The sequence below is a fragment of the Nomascus leucogenys genome, chromosome 13, assembly GCF_006542625.1.
Source record: "Nomascus leucogenys isolate Asia chromosome 13, Asia_NLE_v1, whole genome shotgun sequence".
Classification (NCBI taxonomy): domain Eukaryota; kingdom Metazoa; phylum Chordata; class Mammalia; order Primates; family Hylobatidae; genus Nomascus; species Nomascus leucogenys.
In genome coordinates, this window is record NC_044393.1 from 7,610,785 (window position 1) to 7,628,686 (window position 17,902).

The window sequence follows — 17,902 nt, forward strand, 5'->3', positions numbered from 1 at the left end:
TGCAGGGAGGATCCTGAAAGCCTTGTGCAAATAATGGGAGTGGACAAATAAAGGAAGGTGGCAGAGATTCAGGACTTCTCTGTCAGGCACCAGAAGTTTGGACTGAACTGAAATAAAGGAATTTCCATGGTGTCCCACAGCTAACTGTTCGCTCCAGCCACGCACAGGTGTGTCTATGAAACCATCAGGTTGGCCATTAATTTAATTTATTTATTTATTTTTGAGACAGAGTCTTGCTCTGTCGCCAGGCTGGAGTGCAGTGGCACGATATTGGCTTACTGCAACCTCCGCCTCCCGGGTTCAAGCGATTCTCCTGCCTCAGTCTCCCAAACAGCTGAGACTACAGGCGCCCGCCACCATGCCCAGCTAATTTTTGTATTTTTAGTAAAGACGGGGTTTCACCACATTGGCCAGGATGGTCTCGAACTCTTGACCTCGTGATCTGCCTGTCTCAGCCTCCCAAAGTGCTGGGATTACAGGCTTGAGCCACCGCGCCCGGCCATAGGTTGGCCTTTTAAATGAGGGAAGATGGGCTCAGGGGTCAGTAGGAGACTTACGGCCCTAAGTATGTGCAGAGTCAGCCACACTAACATGTAAAATATCCAAATTTTAAATAAGTATGATAAAGTACATATCAACTGATTGGGGAGCCCCTGGTTAACACATCTGTATCCAAAACCCCAATGATATAGAAAGGATGAATTGTTTTTCCCTTTTTTTTCTAATTTAAAAATAATAGAGAAGGAATCTCACTATGTTGCCCAGGGTGGTTTCAAACTCCTGGACTCAAGCAATCCTCCCGCCTTGGCCTCCCAAAGTGCTAAGATTACAGGTGTGAGCCACCATGCCCGGCCTCTCCATTTTTCTTAATCCAACTATTGACAAATGTAACTGCCAGTTTGGTAGAAGGAAAAGTCAGTACATGGAACCTTTGAAATGGAATGAGTGAAAGGACTCTTGTGGTGACAGAATCAGATGACTCTAGAATACACCCCTCCTAATTGAATCATTTTACCATTTTAAAACTATCATTAACGCCGTCTTTTGTAATATATCAAAGATAAAAAGCAGTTCTGTGTCTTGCACAAATAGATACTATAGAGAGTGAGAGTTTGTATGGAAATGACGTCAGCATCTTATCCCAGATTTCCCTAACTCCATCGTCCACCCGCAGCCATTGCACGGAAGCACGAGCTCATCACGTACTATTATGTAGCTTTCGGTGCTCTTCTCACCACCCACAGCTCTAGAGGACGTGAGAGAGGCAAAAACGAAACCATCACTGCTATGGCTACTGGTCTCACATTCACTTTTTCTTCTAGTGAAAAAAAGAAAAGAAGCAAGATCTCAAACGTGGAAGTTCTTTTCTTCAGAATAGTTTTATTAGTTTGCATACAGTTTGTCAACATTCAACTTATTTCTCTCCTACTTTGACATACAAATCCATTCAGCTAGAGCTGTCTTCTCCCCGTAAGTCATAGATCGTGACATGGTATGTATCTGCAGGCATCTCTGACCTTCGAAGCTTGAGATTACTGCCACTGCCTGTTGCCATGGCACCTTTAAGATTCCGCACTTTGGACACAAATTTCACAAGCTCCACCTCAAGTTCGTTTAAGGTATTGAATACACAGTCTTTGTAAAGTGAAGCATTTTGATTTTTCTTTAGTGGAGTGCGAAATGGGAAGCCTCGAAGGCCAGGAGGACTCTGCTCCTGTCGAGAAAGATATTCAAGGTCAATAATATCATGGACTTTGCTGGTTTTGACACAGTTCCAAGAGAGTTGGGCTCATTTAAGAAAAGATGGTTCTAGCATTGCTCGAGTGCAGGCATTGGCAGACTATGGCCAAATTTGGCCCTCCACCTGTTTTTGTAAATAAAGTTTTATTGGCACATGGTCATGCTCACTCATTTCTATATTGTTTAAGGCTGCTTCATGTTACAACAGCGGACTTGAGTAGTTGCAAGGAAGACCATACTGCCCACAAAGCTGTAAATATTCACTTTCTGGCACTTTACAGAAAAAGTTTGCCAGTCCTTCCTGTAATCAGTTTGGGCACAGGATCATGAAATGCTGGGTCTTTCTAGGGGAGAACACGCTTTCTTTCCCTTTCTCCTTCTACTTGAAAGAATTGTTTATGGTCACTTTGAGGCCCAGCTATTACTACTTTACACTTTCATCTCTTTTTTTTGTTTGTGTTTTTGAGACACAGTTTCACTCTGTCACCCATGCTGGTGTGATCTTGGCTCACTGCAACCTCTGCTTCCTGGGTTCAAGCAATTCTTTTTTTGTGTGAGACGGAGTCTTGCCCTGTCACTCAGGCTGGAGTGCAGTGGCATGAGCTCGGTTCACTGCAACCTCTGCCTCCCAGGTTCCAGCGATTCTCCTGCCTCAGCCTCCCAAGTAGTTGGGATTACAGGCACCCGCCATCATGCCCAGCTAATTTTTGTATTTTTGTAGAGACAGGGTTTTATCATGCTGGCCAGGCTGGTCTTGAACTCCTGACCTCCGGTGATCCACCCGCCTCAGCCTCCCAAAGTGCTGGGATTACAGGAGTGAGCCACCACCCCTGGCTGGGGTTCAAGCAACTCTTATGCCTCAGCCTCCCAAGTAGCTGGGACTACAGGTGCCCACCACCATACCAGCTAATTTTTTTTTTTTTTTGGAGACAGAGTCTCACTTTGTTGCCCAGGCTGGAGTGCAGTGGCACGATGTCAGCTCACTGCAACCTCTGCCTCCCAGGTTCAAGTGATTCTCCTGCCTCAGTCTCCCGAGTAGCTGGGATTACAGGTGTGTGCCACCACACCTGGCTAATTTCTGTTTTTTTTTTTTTTTTGAGACGGAGTTTTGCTCTTGTTGCCCAGGCTGGAGGGCAATGGGGCAATTTCGGCTCACCGCAACCTCCACCTCCCGGGTTCAAGCGATTATCCTGCCTCAGCCTCCCGAGTAGCTGGGATTACAGGCATGCACCACCACACCTGACTAATTTTGTATTTTTAGTAGAGACGGGCTTTCTCCATGTTGGTCAGGCTGGTCTCAACCTCCTGACCTCAGGTGATCTGTCCGCCTCGGCCTCCCAAAGTGCTGGGATTACAGGCATGAGCCACTGCGCCCAGCCTTTTTTTTTGTTTTTTTTGAGACGGAGTCTCACTCTGTCACCTGGGCTGGAGTGCAGTGGCTCCATCTCGGCTCACTGCCACCTCTGCCTCCAGGGTTCAAGTGATCCTCCTGCCTCAGCCTCCTGAGTAGCTGGGATTACAGGCGCCCACCACTATGCCCAGCTAAGTTTTGTATTTTTAGTAGAGACAGTGTTTCACCATGTTTCCCAGCTCGTCTCGAACTCCTGACCTTGTGATTCACCCGCCAAGGCCTCCCAAAGTGCTAGGATTACAGGCATGAGCCACCACGCCTGGCCTAATTTCTGTATTTTTAGTAAAGATGAGGTTTCACCATGTTGGCCAGGCTGGTCCTGACCTCAAGTGATCCGCCCACCTCGGCCTCCCAAAGTTCTGGGATTACAGGCATGAGCCACTGTGCCTGGCCTACACCTTTATCTCCTTACAGAAGTCTCATATTTTGTTGGGATGATATCATTTCCATTTAGCTCAGGAATTTGCAGTAAGTCAAACACTAAGAAAAATGTAAAAAGCAAGGGGAACAGTGAATTTGGCCCTGTGAATAATTTTGACCTTCTAAAACACATCATAAGTTTTTTGTTTTTTTTTTTTGAGACAGAGTCTCACTCAGACTCCCAGGCTGGAGTACAGTAGTGTGATCTCAGCTCACTACAACCTCTGCCTCCAGGGTTCAAGCCATTCTCCTGCCTCAGCCTCCCGAGTAGCTGGGATTACAGGCACATGCCGCCACGCCCGGCTAATTTTTGTATTTTTAGTAGAGACGGGGTTTCACCATGTTGGCCAGGCTGGTCTCAAACTCCCGACCTCAGGCAATCCAACTGCCCTCGCCTCCCGAAGTGATGGGATTACAGGCAAGAACCACCGCGCCCGGCTGAGTTCTTGAATCTATCCTACATTTGAAAAAATCCATCTAACCAGAAGAACTTTGAGCCAATAAGCTAGAGGTCACCTTCCACTGTTTGTCCCAATATCTGTGGATCTGGGGACTACTGTCTTCACTAAGGATACATCATGAAGTGAATTTACCAACTTTGCCCAGGACCATGAGGTCGGTTCATTATACCCAACGGTGCCACCTAGACTCACTAGAACATCCGTTTCCCTGAGACTCCTGAGATTGAATCAATATGGTGTAAAAAAATGGAGCCATCCTTACCTTATTCTTCTCACTATCTCTTTGATACTTCAGTATCACAAACAGCACAACAACAAACAAAAGCCAGAGCCATTTGCTCCCCAGCCAGCCTTGGGCACACTCTGGTAGACTCTGCCGAATCCGAAAGTGCCCTCCACACGGCACCTTCCCCTGGGGTTCGCTAGTTTTCTCTCTCAGAGAAGAGAACATAGAGGCACAGCTGCAGGTGAGGCACAGAAGCAGGACCAGGGACCATTTCAGCATCCACATGGTGAGCAGAGGTGGGGAAGGGAGTTCTCATGATGGGTTTGCTTGCCCTCACACCTGGGAGACTGGGCACCTGGTGCCAGGCCCTTGGTGATGTCACAGAGGCCCTGAGCTGAGGCCACCCTGGCCATTGTGATGATTTCAGGACAGAGGTTACAGGTCACAGGGGTCGCCTGGGAGGAGGACTCAAAGGGAGATGCGGGCATTTCCAGCAGGCAGTAAGAGAGAGAGGATGGGCATGACGAGGTGCCAATTCCCTGCCAGGGGACTCTTTCCAACCCTGGGGCTTTTGCTGGGAGAGGCCACCATGTTTTTGTTTTTCATTTGTTTGATCCAGACATTGTGATGAGCAGAGGGAGATACCATGTGCCCCGTGGAGCTGAGTTAAATGGGAGAGAAAGATATTAAACCACAGGCCACCTACAAACTCGGGGCCACCTATGTGTTTTGTTTGGCCTACATTGTTTCTAAAAATTATTTGTCAGTACTTAAATGTTGGGGGGCCGTGGGCATTTCACTTTAAAAGTCCAGGTTTCTGGCTTCCTTTGAAAATATGAGAGTGTGGCCGGGCGCGGTGGCTCACGCCTGTAATCCCAGCACTTTGGGAGGCTGAGGTGGGCAGATTACGAGGTCAAGAGATCGAGACCATCCTGCCCAATGTGGTGAAACCCCGTCTTTACTAAAAATACAAAAATTAGTTGGATGTGGTGGCACACGCCTGTGGTCTCAGCTACTTGGGAGGCTGAGGCAGGAGAATTGCTTGAACCCAGGAGGCAGAGGTTGCAATGAGCTGAGATGGTGCCACTGCACTCCAGCCTGGCAACAGAGCAAGACTCTGCCTCAAAAAAGAAAAAAGAAAAAAAGAAAATATGAGAGGTCTGGAAGCACTGGACCCACACTGCCATAGAACCAGTCTTCTGCTAGAGCCAAGTGAAATCATCCATCCTGTGGCCATATTCCCTCCACAGTCCCCACCACTACCTGTTACCTCATACCATCATTGACAGCAGCAGCGTGTGCCTGCCTTGGGTTAAGAGTATACTTTGGAACCGGACCCAGTGGCTCACACTGGTAATCCCAGCGCTTTAGGAGGCCAAGGTAGGCGGATCACCCGAGGTCAGAAGTTTGAGACCAGCCTGGCCAACATGGTGAAACCCCATCTCTACTAAAAATACACAAATTAGCTGGGCGTAGTGGCATGTGCCTGTAATCCCAGCTACTGGGGAGGCTGAGACAGGAGAATCAGTTGAACCTGGGAAGCAGAGGTTATAGTGAGCTTAGATGGCACCACTGCACTCCAGTCTGGGCAACAGAGCAGGGCTCGGTCTCAAAAAAAAAAAAAAGAAAAGAAAAAAAAAGAGTATACATTGGGCCAGGCACAGTGGCTCACACCTGTTATCCCAGCACTTTGGGAGGCCGGGGTGGGCAGATCACCTGAGGTCAGGAGTTCCAGACCAACCCGGCCAACCCCATCTCTACTAAACCCCATCTCTTTAGTAGAGATGGCGAGACCCCATCTCTACTAAAAATACAAAAATTAGCCAGGCGTGGCAATGCATGCCTGTAATCTCAGCTACTTGGGAGGCTGAGGCAGGAAAATCATTTGAACCTGGGAGGCAGAGGTTGCAGTGAGCTGAGATCGAGACACTCTACTCCAGCCTGGGTGACAGAGTGAGACTGTGTCTCAGAAAAGAAAAAAGAGTATAGTTTGATTAAAATTGTGATAAGAGGCCGGGCACGGTGGCTCATGCCTGTAATCCCAGCACTTTGGGAGGCTGAGGTGGGCGGATCACCTAAGGTCGAGAGTTTGAGACCAGCCAAGCCAACATGGAGAAACCCCGTCTCTACTAAAAATACAAAAAAATTAGCTGGGCATGGTGGTGCATGCCTGTAATCCCAGCTACTCGGGAGGCTGAGGCAGGAGAATTGCTTGAACCTGGGAGGCAGAGGTTGCAGTGAGCTGAGATCGTGCCATTGCACTCCAGCCTGGGCAACAAGAGCAAAACTCCATCTCAAAAAAAAAAAAAAAGAAAGAAAAGAAAAAATGATTTTGATAAGAACAGGAAGCTTTAGAGACTAGCACAAGGGGACTGCTCTAAACTAGGTTATGCAGGAAGAGTTTCCAGAAAAAGATGGTTGAGTAGAGCAGGGGAGATGATTAGGAGGTGGTGGGTAAAATGGGAAGGGGCTGAATCCCCCAAGTGAGAAGGAACAGCTGGCTTGACAACTGACGCCAAGGCTGGGAATAAACCTAGGACTCCACAGTATACCTGAACCCATGAGTTCTTTAAAATGACATGAAACAAGAAATCCTGGGTGCTGGAACGCACAGCTTGTACTTGTTCCCCTGGGTCATCTGTAGAGCTATCTTCCTGAGGAAGGCTCTGATTCGCAGATTTACTCCCGAGGAGCAGAACTTTATGCTGCATAAGAAATAATCAAGGGTCTGCTGGGCACCTTCGCTGTGCCTTAAATTGTATTCAGCTCTGTGGAGCGACAAAGAAGTTCTACAAGCTATGGCCAGGGGCAGTGGCTCATGCCTGTAATCCCAGCACTTTGGGAGGCCAATGTGGGCAGATCATCTGAGGTTAGGAGTTCGAGACCAGCCTGACCAACATGGTGAAACACTGTCTCTACTAAACATACAAAAAAAAAAAAAAATTAGCTGAGTGTGGTGGCGCATGCCTGTAATCTTAGCTACTTGGGAGGCTGAGGCAGGAGAATTGCTCGAGCCCAGGAGTTGCGGCTGCAATGAGCTCAGATGATGACATTGCACTATAACCTGGGCAACAGAGCAAGATTCTGTCTCTAAAAAAAATAAATTCTGCTGAGCAGTCTAGGGGAAAAAGAAAAGAACACATGTGGTATATACCATAGTTGCTCAATGAATCCTTCTGTAAAATGATGTCTGATCTGGCCCTTATCAACCCAGCAAACCCAACTTCCTCCATTCCCACCTGCCCTGCCAGCATCCTCTCTGCTCCTCCATATGACAAACTTGAGCAAACTCTTCCCTTTGTCCTGATGTTTGCCTGGACCACTTTTCCAGAATCCTTTTCCTGCCTACGACTTTGTCCTCCATTCCTGCTTCTTGCCAAAATGGCGTACAGTAGATACTCAGTATGTTGTTGAATGGATGGATGAATGGGTGGGAGGGTAGATGGATGGATGGGTTAGTGGGTGGGTGGATGGATGAATGGACGGATGGATGGGTGGATGGTTGGATGGATGGGTGCGTGGGTGGGTGGATGGATGAATGGATGGATGGATGGGTGGATGGTTGGATGGATGGATGGGTGGGTGGGTGGGTGATTGAGTGGATTTTTGTTGTTTTTGCTGTTTTAAGACAGAGTCTTGCTGTGTCGCCCAGGCTGGAGTGCAGGGGCACTATGTCAGCTCACTGCAACCTCCGCCTCTCAGGTTCAAGTGATTCTCACTCCTCGGCCTCCTGAGTACCTGGGACTACAGGTGCATGCCATCATGCCTGCCTAGTTTTTGTATTTGTATTTGTTATTTATTTATTTATTCTTTTTTTGAGATGGAGTCTCACTCTGTCGCCCAGGCTGGAGTGCAATGGGGCGATCTTGGCTCACTGCAACTTCCACCTCCTGGGTTCAAGAGATTCTCCTGCCTCAGCCTCCTGAGTAGCTGGGATTATAGGCGCACGTCACCACACCCAACTAATTTTTGTATTTTTAGTACAGATGAGGTTTCACCATGTTGGCCAGGCTGGTCTCAAACTCCTGACCTTAGGTGATTCGCCTGCCTCGGCCTCCCAAAATGCTGGGATTACAGGAGTGAGCCCCTGTGCCAGGACTGTATTTTTATTTTTTAATTATTATTATTATTTTTGAGATGGAGTCTCGCTGTCACCCACTGGAGTGCAATGGCGCAATCTCAGTTCACTGCAGCCTCTGCCTCCAGGGTTCAAGCAATTCTCCTGCCTCAGTCTCCCAAGTAGCTGGGATTACAGGCACCCACCACCATGCTTCGCTAATTTTTGTATTTTTAGTAGAGACAGGGTTTCACTTTGTTGGCCAGGGTGGTCTTGAACTCCTGACCTTGGGTGATCCGCCTACCTTGGCCTCCCAAAGTGCTGGGATTACAGGTGTGAGCCACCACATCCAGCCCAAGAATAATTTTTTTCCTTTTTTTTGAAACAGGGTCTCACTCTGTCACTCAGGCTGTAGTGCAGTGGCACAATATTGGCTCACTGCAACCTCCACCTCCTGGGTTCAAGCGATTCTCCTGCCTCAGCCTCCCAAGTAGCTGGGATTGCAGGCGGGCACCACTGTGCCTGGCTAATTTTGTATTTTTAGTAGAGACAGAGTTTCACCTTGTTGGCCAGGTTGGTCTCAAACTCCTGACCTCAGGTGATTCGCCCACCTCGGCCTCCCAAAGTGCTGAGATTACAGGTGTGAGCCACCATGCCGGGCCTTCTTTTAGGTTTTAATGGCAGCTTCATTAAACAGGCATGACGCACAATCATGAAGAAATGTGATTGGGCCAAAAATTGATAAGATCTTATATTAACTGACTGATTGGGGAACCCATCAGGACCTGTCCAGATTCCTCTTGGTCTCTCTGTGCGGCTTTCCTTCCTCTAGGGTATGCAGCATGACCCTCTCGAATGAGGTCTTTGGGCTCCCAATCAGATTAGAGTCCTACCTTGGGCAGGGAAAGGAGGACAGAAAGTCAGAGAGAGAGATTCTGTTTCCTAAGGACTAAAGCACCCCAACTTTTTTTTTTTTGACACAAGGTCTGGCTCTGTCACCCAGGCTGGAATGCAGTGGTGCAATCATAGCTCACTGCAACCTCCACCTCCTGGGCTCAAGGGATCCTCCCACCTCAACCTCCTGAGTAGCTGGGACTACAGGTGCATGCAACCACGCCCGGCTAATTTTTTTTTTTTTTTTTTTTTGTAGAGAGGGTTTTGCCATGTTTTGCAGAGTGGTCTTGAATCTCTGGGCTCAAGTGATCTGCCTTCCCCAATCTCCCATAGTGCTAAGATTACAAGTGAGAATCACTTTGCCCAGCCCCCAAACATTGTTTTTATTTTTATTTTGAAGACAGGGTCTCAGGCCACCACCTAGGCTGTAGTACCATGGTGCAATCATGGCTCACTGCAGCCTCGACCTCCCAGACCCAAAAGATGCTCCTACCTTAGCCTCCCAAGTAGCTGGGACCACAGGTGCACACCACCGCACCTGGGTAACCATTCTTTTTATTTATTTTTTTGAGACAGAGTCTAGCTCTGTTGCCCAGGCTGGAGTGCAATGGTGCAATCTCAGCTCACTGCCACCTCCACCTCCTGGGTTCAAGTGATTCTCCTGCCTCAGCCTCCTGAGTAGCTGGGATTACAGGTGTCTTCCACCATGCCCAGCTAATTTTTGTATTTTTGATAGAGACGGGGCTTTCACCATGTTGGCCAGGCTGGCCTTGAACTCTTGACCTCAGGTGATCTGTCCACCTTGGCCTCCCAAAGTGCTGGGATTACAGACATGAGCCACCATGCCCAGCCACCACATTCTTCCCGGGAAGATGCTGCCCACCCTTCAGGGCCCGGGGTTGGGACCCTTGAGGGGCGCCTATGCCTTCGAGACAGGGCCTCCTTCCCCTGAGGCCCCAGGCGTCTGGGCTGCTGTCTGCCCTGCCTCCCTTTCCTGCTTCTGCTGCAGCCGCAGAAGCCATGGCCTCCTGCCTCATGGTCTTGGTCTTCCCTGGGCCCTGGGTGACTTTGATGCTTGTGAGGGTGACAGCACTGGTCAACTGGGTACCGGCCCCAGAGATGCCTATGCACTAATTCCTGGGAGCTGTGGGCCTGCTGTTCATGTGGCAAGAGACATTTTGCAGATGAATTAAATGAAGGATTTTAAGATGAGTCATGATCCTGGCTGCAGGAGGGCGGGTCACCATTCTCCAAGAAAGGGAACCTGGCCCCTTGGGGAAGTGGCTGATTCCAGGATGAAGGCAGGCAATAAACCAGATGAGCATGGAGCATCTTGGGTTGCCAGAAAGTAAGGAATTGCTCAAAAGAGGAAGGAGCTTGCTCACAGAACACAAGTGCCAAACCGAAGGGGCTCCTAATGCCAAAGGTGGGAAAGGCGGAGCCAGAAAATAATAACAAAAAAACACCTGTAAGTCCATACAGAAATCCATCCATCAATCATCGGCGAAGGAACAGCTCTTCTTATAGCAGAATTCCAATCAATAAAGAATGTAGGACAGAGGAAAACTGAAATCACCATTAGGCAAGCACCTAAGTATGTACAGAGATGCCATCAGCCACAGTAACATGTAAAATACCCACATTTTGAATAAGTAGGATAAAGAACATGTCAACTAATCTGGGAGCCCCTGGTTAGCACATTTGTATCCAAAACTCCAATGGCATAGAATGAATAAATTCTTTCTCCCTTTTCTTTTTTGTTAATTTAAAATAATAGAGATGGGGTCTCACTATGTTGCCCAGGGTGGTTTCAAACTCCTGGGCTCAATCAGTCCTCCTGCCTCGACCTCCCAATGGGCTAAGATTACAGGTGTGAGCCACCGTGCCTGGCCTCTCTTTTTTTTCTTTTGAGATGGAGTCTCGCTCTGTCACCCAGGCTGGAGTGCAGTGGTGCGATCTCACTGCAACCTCTGCCTCCTGGGTTCGAGCGATTCTCCTGCCTCATCCCCTTTTTTTTTTTTTTAATCCAATTATTGACAAATGTAACTGCTAGTGTGGTAGAAGGAAAAGTCAATATATGGAACCTTTGAAATGGAATGAGTGAAATGACTCTTGTGGTGAGGGAATCAGATAACTCTAGAATACACCCCTCCTAATTGAATCATTTTACCATTTTAAAACTATCATTAACGCCGTCTTTTGTAATATATCAAAGATAAAAAGCAGTTCTGTATCTTGCACAAATAGATACTATAGAGAGCGAGAGTTTGTATGGAAATGACATTAGCATCTTATCCCAGATTTCCCTAATTCCATCGTCCACCCGCAGCCATTGCACGGAAGCACGAGCTCATCACGTACTATTATGTAGCTTTCGGTGCTCTTCTCACCACCCACAGCTCTAGAGGACGTGAGAGAGGCAAAAACAAAATCATCACTGCTATGGCTACTGGTCTCACATTCACTTTTTCTTCTAGTGAAAAAAAGAAAAGAAGCAAGATCTCAAACGTGGAAGTTCTTTTCTTCAGAATAGTTTTATTAGTTTGCATACAGTTTGTCAATACTCAACTTATTTCTCTCCTGACACAAATCCATTCAGCTAGAGCTGTCTTCTCCCCATATGTCACAGATCGTGATATGCCGTGGATCTGCAGGCATCTCTGACTTTCGAAGCCTGAGGTTACTGCCACTGCCTGTTGCCATGGCACCTTTAAGATTCCGCACTTTGGACATAAATTTCGTAAGCTCCACCTCGAGTTCGATTAAGGTATTGAATGCACAGTCTTTGTTGGGGGAAGCATTTCTTTTTTTCTTTAATGGAGAGTGAAATTGGCTGCCTCGAAGGCCAGGAGGACTCTGCTCCTGTCAAGAAAGATACTCAAGGTGAGTAATACTGTGAACTTTGCTGGTTTTGACACAGTTCATCTACAACAGCAGACTGGAGTAGTTGCAAGGAAGACCATACTGCCCACAAAGCTGAAACTCTTCACACCCCCCCTGGCCCTTTACAGGAAGGGTTCGCCGATCCCTGCTCTCATCGGTTCGGGCACAGGATTATGAAGTGCTGGGTCTTTCTAGGGGAGGACACACTTTCCCTCCCCTTCCCTTTCTACCTGAAAGAGTTGTCTGTGGTCACTTTGAGGACCAGCCCAAACTACCTTACACCTTTATCTCTTCAGCACAGGTCTCATATTTCGTTGGGATAACGATACCATTTCCATTTAGCTCAGGATTTTGTAGTAAGTCAAACATTAGCAAGAATTTAAAAAGCAGGGGACAGTGAATCTGGCCCTGTGAATAATTTTGACCTTCTGAAACACACCATAAGTTCTTGAATCTTACATTTGAAAAAATCCATCTAAGCAGAAAATCTGTGAGCCAGTAAGCAGAGGTCACCTTCCACTGTTTGTCCCAGTATCTGTGGATCGGGGGACTGTTGTCTTCACTAAGGATACATCATGAAGTGAATTTGCCAGCTTTGCCCAGGACATGAGGTCGGTTCATTATATCCAACGGTCCTGCCTAGACTCACTAGAACATCCGTTTCCCTGAGACTCCTGAGATTGAATCAATATGGTGTAAAAAAAATGGAGCCATCCTTACCTTATTCTTCTCACTATCTCTTTGATACTTCAGTATCACAAACAGCACAACAACAAACAAAAGCCAGAGCCATTTGCTCCCCAGCCAGCCTTGGGTGTGCTCTGGTAGATTCTGCCGAATCCGAAAGTGCTCTCTGTACTGCACCTTCCCCTGGGGTTTGCTAGTTTTCTCTCTCAGAGAAGAGAACATAGAGGCACAGCTGCAGGTGAGACACAGAAGCAGGACCAGGGACCATTTCAGTGTCCACATGGTGAGCAGAGGTGGGGAAGGGAGTTCTCATGATGGGTTTGCTTGCCCTCGCACCTGGGAGACTGGGCACCTGGTGCCAGGCCCTTGGTGATGTCACAGAGGCCCTGAGCTGAGGCCACCCTGGCCATTGTGATGATTTCAGGACAGAGGTTACAGGTCACAGGGGTCGCCTGGGAGGAGGACTCAAAGGGAGATGGGGGCATTTCCAGCAGGCAGTAAGAGAGAGAGGATGGGCATGACGGGGTGCCAATTCCCTGCCAGGAGACTCTTTCCAACCCTGGAGCTTTGCCGAGAGAGGCCATCATGTTTTTGTTTTTCATTTGTTTGATCCAGACATTGTGATGAGCAGAGGGAGATGCCATGTGCCCCGTGGAGCTGAGTTAAATGGGAGAGAAAGACATTAAACCACAGGCCACCTACAAATTTGGAGCCACCTATATGGCTCAAACAAACAAAAACTTTTTTTGCGGGGGATGGAGTTTTGCTCTTGTTGCCCAGACGGGAATGCAATGGCGTGATTCTCAGCTCACCGCAACCTCTGCCTCCCGGGTTCAAGCCATTCTCCTGCCTCAGCCTCTCGAGTAGCTGGGATTACAGGCACCCGCCACCACGCTTGGCTAACTTTGTATTTTTAGTAGAGACGGGGTTTCTCCATGTTGGTCAGGCTGGTCTCGAACTTCCGACCTCAGGTGATCCACCTGCCTCGGCCTCCTAAAGTGTTGGGATTACAGGCGTGAGCCACTGCGCCCGGCTCACCTATGTGTTTTGTTTGGCCTACGTTGCTTTTAAAAATTGTCAGTACTTAAATATTGGGGGGCATTTCACTTTAAAACTCCACATTCTGGCTTCTTTTGAAAATATGGGAGGTCCAAAAACAATGGGTGCAAACCCTCATAGAACCAGTCTCTCTGCTGCAGCCAAGTGAAACCGTCCTTTAGGTGGCCATATGCCCTCCACAGTCCCCACCACTCAGTATTACCTCACACCATCACTGACTGTAGCAGTGTGTGCCCACCCTGGGTTAAGAGTATACTTTGGGCTGGGTGTGGTGGCTCACACCTGTAATCCCAGCACTTCGGGAAGCCAAGGCAGGTGGGTCACCTGAGGTCAGGAGTTCGAGAATAGCCTGGCCAACATGGTGAAACCCCATGTCTACTAAAAATACAAAAATTAGCCTGGCATGGTGGTGTATGCCTGTAGGCCCAGCTACTTGGGAAGCTGAGGCAGGAGAATTGCTTGAACCTGGGAGGCAGAGGTTGCAGTGAGCTGAGATCGCACCACTGCACTCTAGCCCGGGCAACAGAGTGAGACTCCATCTCAGGAAGAAAATAAAAAAAGAGAGAGAGTATACTTTGATTAAAATGGTGTAAGAACAGGAAGCTTTAGAGACTAGCACAAGGGGACTGCTCTAAACTAGGTTACGCAGGAAGAGTTTCCAGAAAAAGATGGTTGAGTAGAGCAGGGGAGATGATTAGGTGGTGGGTAAAATGGGAAGGGGCTGAATCCCCCAAGTGAGAAGGAACAGCTGGCTTGACAACTGAGGCCAAGGCTGGGAATAAACCTAGGACTCCATGGTATACCTGAACCCATGAGTTCTTTAAAATGACATGAAACAAGAAATCCTGGGTGCTGGAACGCACGGCTTGTACACCGCCTCCTGGATTCAAGCGATTCTCCTGCCTCAGCCTCCCGAGTAGCTGAGATTACAGGTGTGCACCAAAACACCTGGCTGATTTGTTTTTATTTTTAGTGGAGACAGGGTTTCACCATGTTCGTCAGGCTGGCCTCAAACTCTTTGACCTCAGGTGATCTGCATGCCTTGGCCTCCCAAAGTGCTAGGATTACAGGCATGAGCCACTGCCCCTGGCCATAGTCTTGCAGAACTACTTTGTCACTCCACAGAGCCTGCCCCAACTGCCACTGATTCCTTCATTTGGTAAGGACTGAATGAGGAGAAGGTGCGGTGTGGCTGGGTGGAACTGCCATTCACCTCGCTGCTTTGGGCCTCAGGCACCTCACCTATAAACTGGGGGATGGGCATCTTCCCATCGCACCGGGTGGCTGGGGAGTCGCAGGGGAAGAAGCCTGTCAAGTGCTTGGCTGCTCAGTGAGCCCTAAAAACAATGCGAACGATCAGCCCTCCCCAGCCGCTGCTGTACTGAGGCCTTACGCCCAGCAGGAACACAGATCATAGGTACCTTCTTCCCTCACGCTGGCCAGGAGCCTTCAAGAGTGGTGCCTTAGCAAAATATTAAAGGCTGGCTAGAAATCTCCAAGGAAGCCCTGATCCCTCCTGCGTGGATGGTCCTGAGGGCAGATGGAAGGAGGCCCACAGCCTGTTTATTTCAGAGAGGCCAAAAGAGAGGACTTTGAGATGTTGAAGTTTTTGTGTTGAGGATGCTGTGACTCAGTTACCAAAAAAAATGGACACAGTCATTAAACTCAATGCAAAATAAAACTGATTCAGGCTAACATTAAGAAAACTGAACCTGGCAAAAATAATGGTCATTAAAAGAAAAAAAAAATGCCTCACAATGGCAGAAGCTATAATTAGTAAAATGTGACTAAAAGGATTGATCAAGTTTTCTCAGTAAAATTAAAATAGGGAAGAAGAGACAGTGATAGAAAATAGTGTTAACCAATTGAAGAATGAACTGATTGTTGTGAAAATAAATTAACAAAATGAAAAGGGGGCCCAGGCGGGGTGGCTCACGCCTGTAATCCCAGCACTTTGGAAGGCCGAGGTGGGAAGACTGCTTGAGTCCAGGAGTTTAAGACCAGCCTGGGCAACATGGCGAAACCTCATCTCTACAAAAAATAGAATTAGCCGGGTGCGGTAGTGCGCACCTATAATCCCAGCTACTCGGGAAGCTGAGGTGGGTGGATCACCTGAGCCTAGGAGGTCGAGGCTATGGTGAGCCATGATCATGCCACTGCACTCCAGCCTGGATGACAGAGTGAGACCCTGTTTCAAAATTAAAAAAAAAAAAAAAAAGAAAAAAAAAAGAAAAAGGGAAATAAGAATGAGAAAATGGTTGAATTTGGCTGTAAAGAAAATTGTGGAATTTAAATGGCTAGTTCAGGTTTGTTCTGGAAAAGTCCATGACAAAAACTCATCACTTAATTTTTATTAAAATGCTCTATACTCACAATGTCAAAATATCCTTGGGGCCAAACCTTCCCATCACCGTGAAGCCGGGAACCACACTGGGTTTGAGAAAAAGCAGGGCCACACATGGTTCTCCCTTGCTGGCCTCTCCCTGGAGTTCTGCCCACGTGTCTGTGTCCCCCACAGAACCTGCCTGCTCACCTTCCACCATACACCTCCCACAGCTCCTTCTGCTTCTGAAGGAAACCCAGGGCCCCGGGGTCTGTATAGAGAACCAGTCACTATCTCAGTCACACCACCGTGTGTAGAAAGCCACGCAGAGGCCTGGGGTTCCTGGTTCTTCATTAGGAGTCCCATGAGAAGTTTCAGTAACTATTGATGTCAACACATCTTATAGGTAGATAAAATGCACCTCCTTTTGGGTACAACTCTCCCTTTACCATCTGCTGGAGGAGAGAAGGGTGGGTTCCTCTGACTTCATGGAATGACTCCTATAATCACCAATGCAACGGCTGCAATGTTCTTACCCAAGCATGAGCAGAAGGTAGAAAAGATAAAAACGCAGAGGAGAGAAGAGGCAGACCAGCTTTATTTTTGAACCCAATCACTGGGTGCCCAAGTAAGACTCTGCTATCTTCGAAATGATGAGATGGGGCACACTCTCCTAATAGTATTCAGCTAGACCAACAAGGATCCTGGCTCCTCCCAGGGCTGTAGCAGAGGGACGAGGCCCTTCAAACTTCTAGTGGGCACAGTGTATTTGAAATCCATCCTTTCTAAAGCCCAGTTTCACTTGGCCTACTTGATTTACTGCTGGTAGCAAGATCATTAGAATTTTAGTTAATATGTGCCAACTCTGCACCGGTGAGGACTCCGGAGTCTTTTGTTACTGCAAGCATAAAAAGTGCAGCCCACAGGGCTTCCTGGCCGTGGAAAGGACCAAATGCACCTGCAGGGGGAAGCAAGCATAACCTCGGGCCACTGTGCAGCCCGCCCCATTGTCTCCCCTGGAACCCACATGCCTCACAGCAAGAGTGGCCACACCAGCTGGAAGGCTGGCCAGGACAGCTTTATGACACAGAGCTATAGAGAGAACACACAGCAGTGCACTCAGAGGTGCACAGCGACCTGCCTACGTGGAAACTAAACAACCTTCTGGGGCAGGAGCGGTGGCAGTGCGGGCTTCAGAAGCAGTAGGATGTGTGGGTGACCCAGTGGGCAGACTCCTCCTTGGAGCGCTTGGCGGAGCTGTGAGTGGTAAAGAGAGACTTGTAGGCCTCGGATTCTTCACTGTCAGCGATGGACCTCTTTGTGGCTCCACACAGAGGCTTCCCAGCTTTTCCAGAAGAGCTCTCATTTGTTGCTAGAAAAATGAAGAGCCAAAACTGTCAGGGTTGGGATAAAGATGATTCTAAACTTTGCATCGATCAGAAGGGAAGCCCATCAGTCACTCTTTCCCAAGACGTTCTCTTGCTGGCTGTATGGGTGCTGACGGACATCATCATAATTGCCAACTCCAGCAAAGCAGACACAGCACAACACATCTATCATTTACTGTCCCACCAACTACTCCTTGCTCTGTCGCAGACACTGGTCCCAGCCCCGTGAATGACTTAGATTGTCCTGATGAGGCAGGGCCTGCATTCCAGGGGAGAAAACGGACACAGGAACCTCAGTGGCCATCCCACGTAGAGCCGGGATGGGAGCCTGTCAGCCACCCTGGATGCTACTT

The 17,902-nt window shown here is 48.3% G+C and overlaps 4 protein-coding genes across 5 annotated transcripts in view; 1 reads left to right on the forward strand and 3 right to left on the reverse strand.

Moving 5' to 3' along the window:
* Nucleotides 1-1,360: 1,360 nt before the first annotated feature.
* FAM209B (family with sequence similarity 209 member B) lies at nt 1,361-4,728 on the reverse strand. Its single transcript, XM_030825357.1, has 2 exons — nt 4,295-4,728; nt 1,361-1,714 (listed from the first exon to the last, which is right to left on the reverse strand). Exons 1-2 carry the CDS (start codon nt 4,541-4,543, stop codon nt 1,448-1,450), a joined length of 516 nt encoding a protein of 171 aa, XP_030681217.1. The 5' UTR covers nt 4,544-4,728; the 3' UTR covers nt 1,361-1,447.
* Nucleotides 4,729-11,724: 6,996 nt separating this feature from the next.
* Nucleotides 11,725-13,570, reverse strand: LOC100581623 (protein FAM209A). The gene is made up of 2 exons (XM_003252973.4): nt 12,813-13,570; nt 11,725-12,071 (listed from the first exon to the last, which is right to left on the reverse strand). Exons 1-2 carry the CDS (start codon nt 13,059-13,061, stop codon nt 11,805-11,807), a joined length of 516 nt encoding a protein of 171 aa, XP_003253021.1. The 5' UTR covers nt 13,062-13,570; the 3' UTR covers nt 11,725-11,804.
* The window catches only part of RTF2 (replication termination factor 2), a 59,838-nt gene continuing 53,663 nt past the window's right edge, over nt 11,728-17,902 (reverse strand). Inside the window, exons 9-10 of one of the 2 annotated variants that reach the window (XM_030825359.1) lie at nt 17,323-17,533; nt 11,728-12,071 (exon numbers count right to left, since the gene is read on the reverse strand). In XM_030825359.1, the coding sequence (XP_030681219.1) occupies nt 17,355-17,533 (179 nt within the window). In that variant the 3' untranslated portion in view covers nt 11,728-12,071; nt 17,323-17,354. Of the gene's footprint in view, nt 12,072-16,738; nt 17,534-17,902 lie in introns of those variants that run through there. The other variant, XM_003252971.4, reaches the window with a different exon arrangement.
* LOC115837920 (beta-1,3-galactosyl-O-glycosyl-glycoprotein beta-1,6-N-acetylglucosaminyltransferase 7) overlaps nt 11,951-17,902 on the forward strand; it is a 32,814-nt gene continuing 26,862 nt past the window's right edge. Inside the window, exon 1 of the mRNA XM_030825358.1 lies at nt 11,951-12,092. The gene's annotated coding sequence lies outside the window, so the exon portion shown is untranslated. The remainder of the gene's footprint in view (nt 12,093-17,902) is intronic.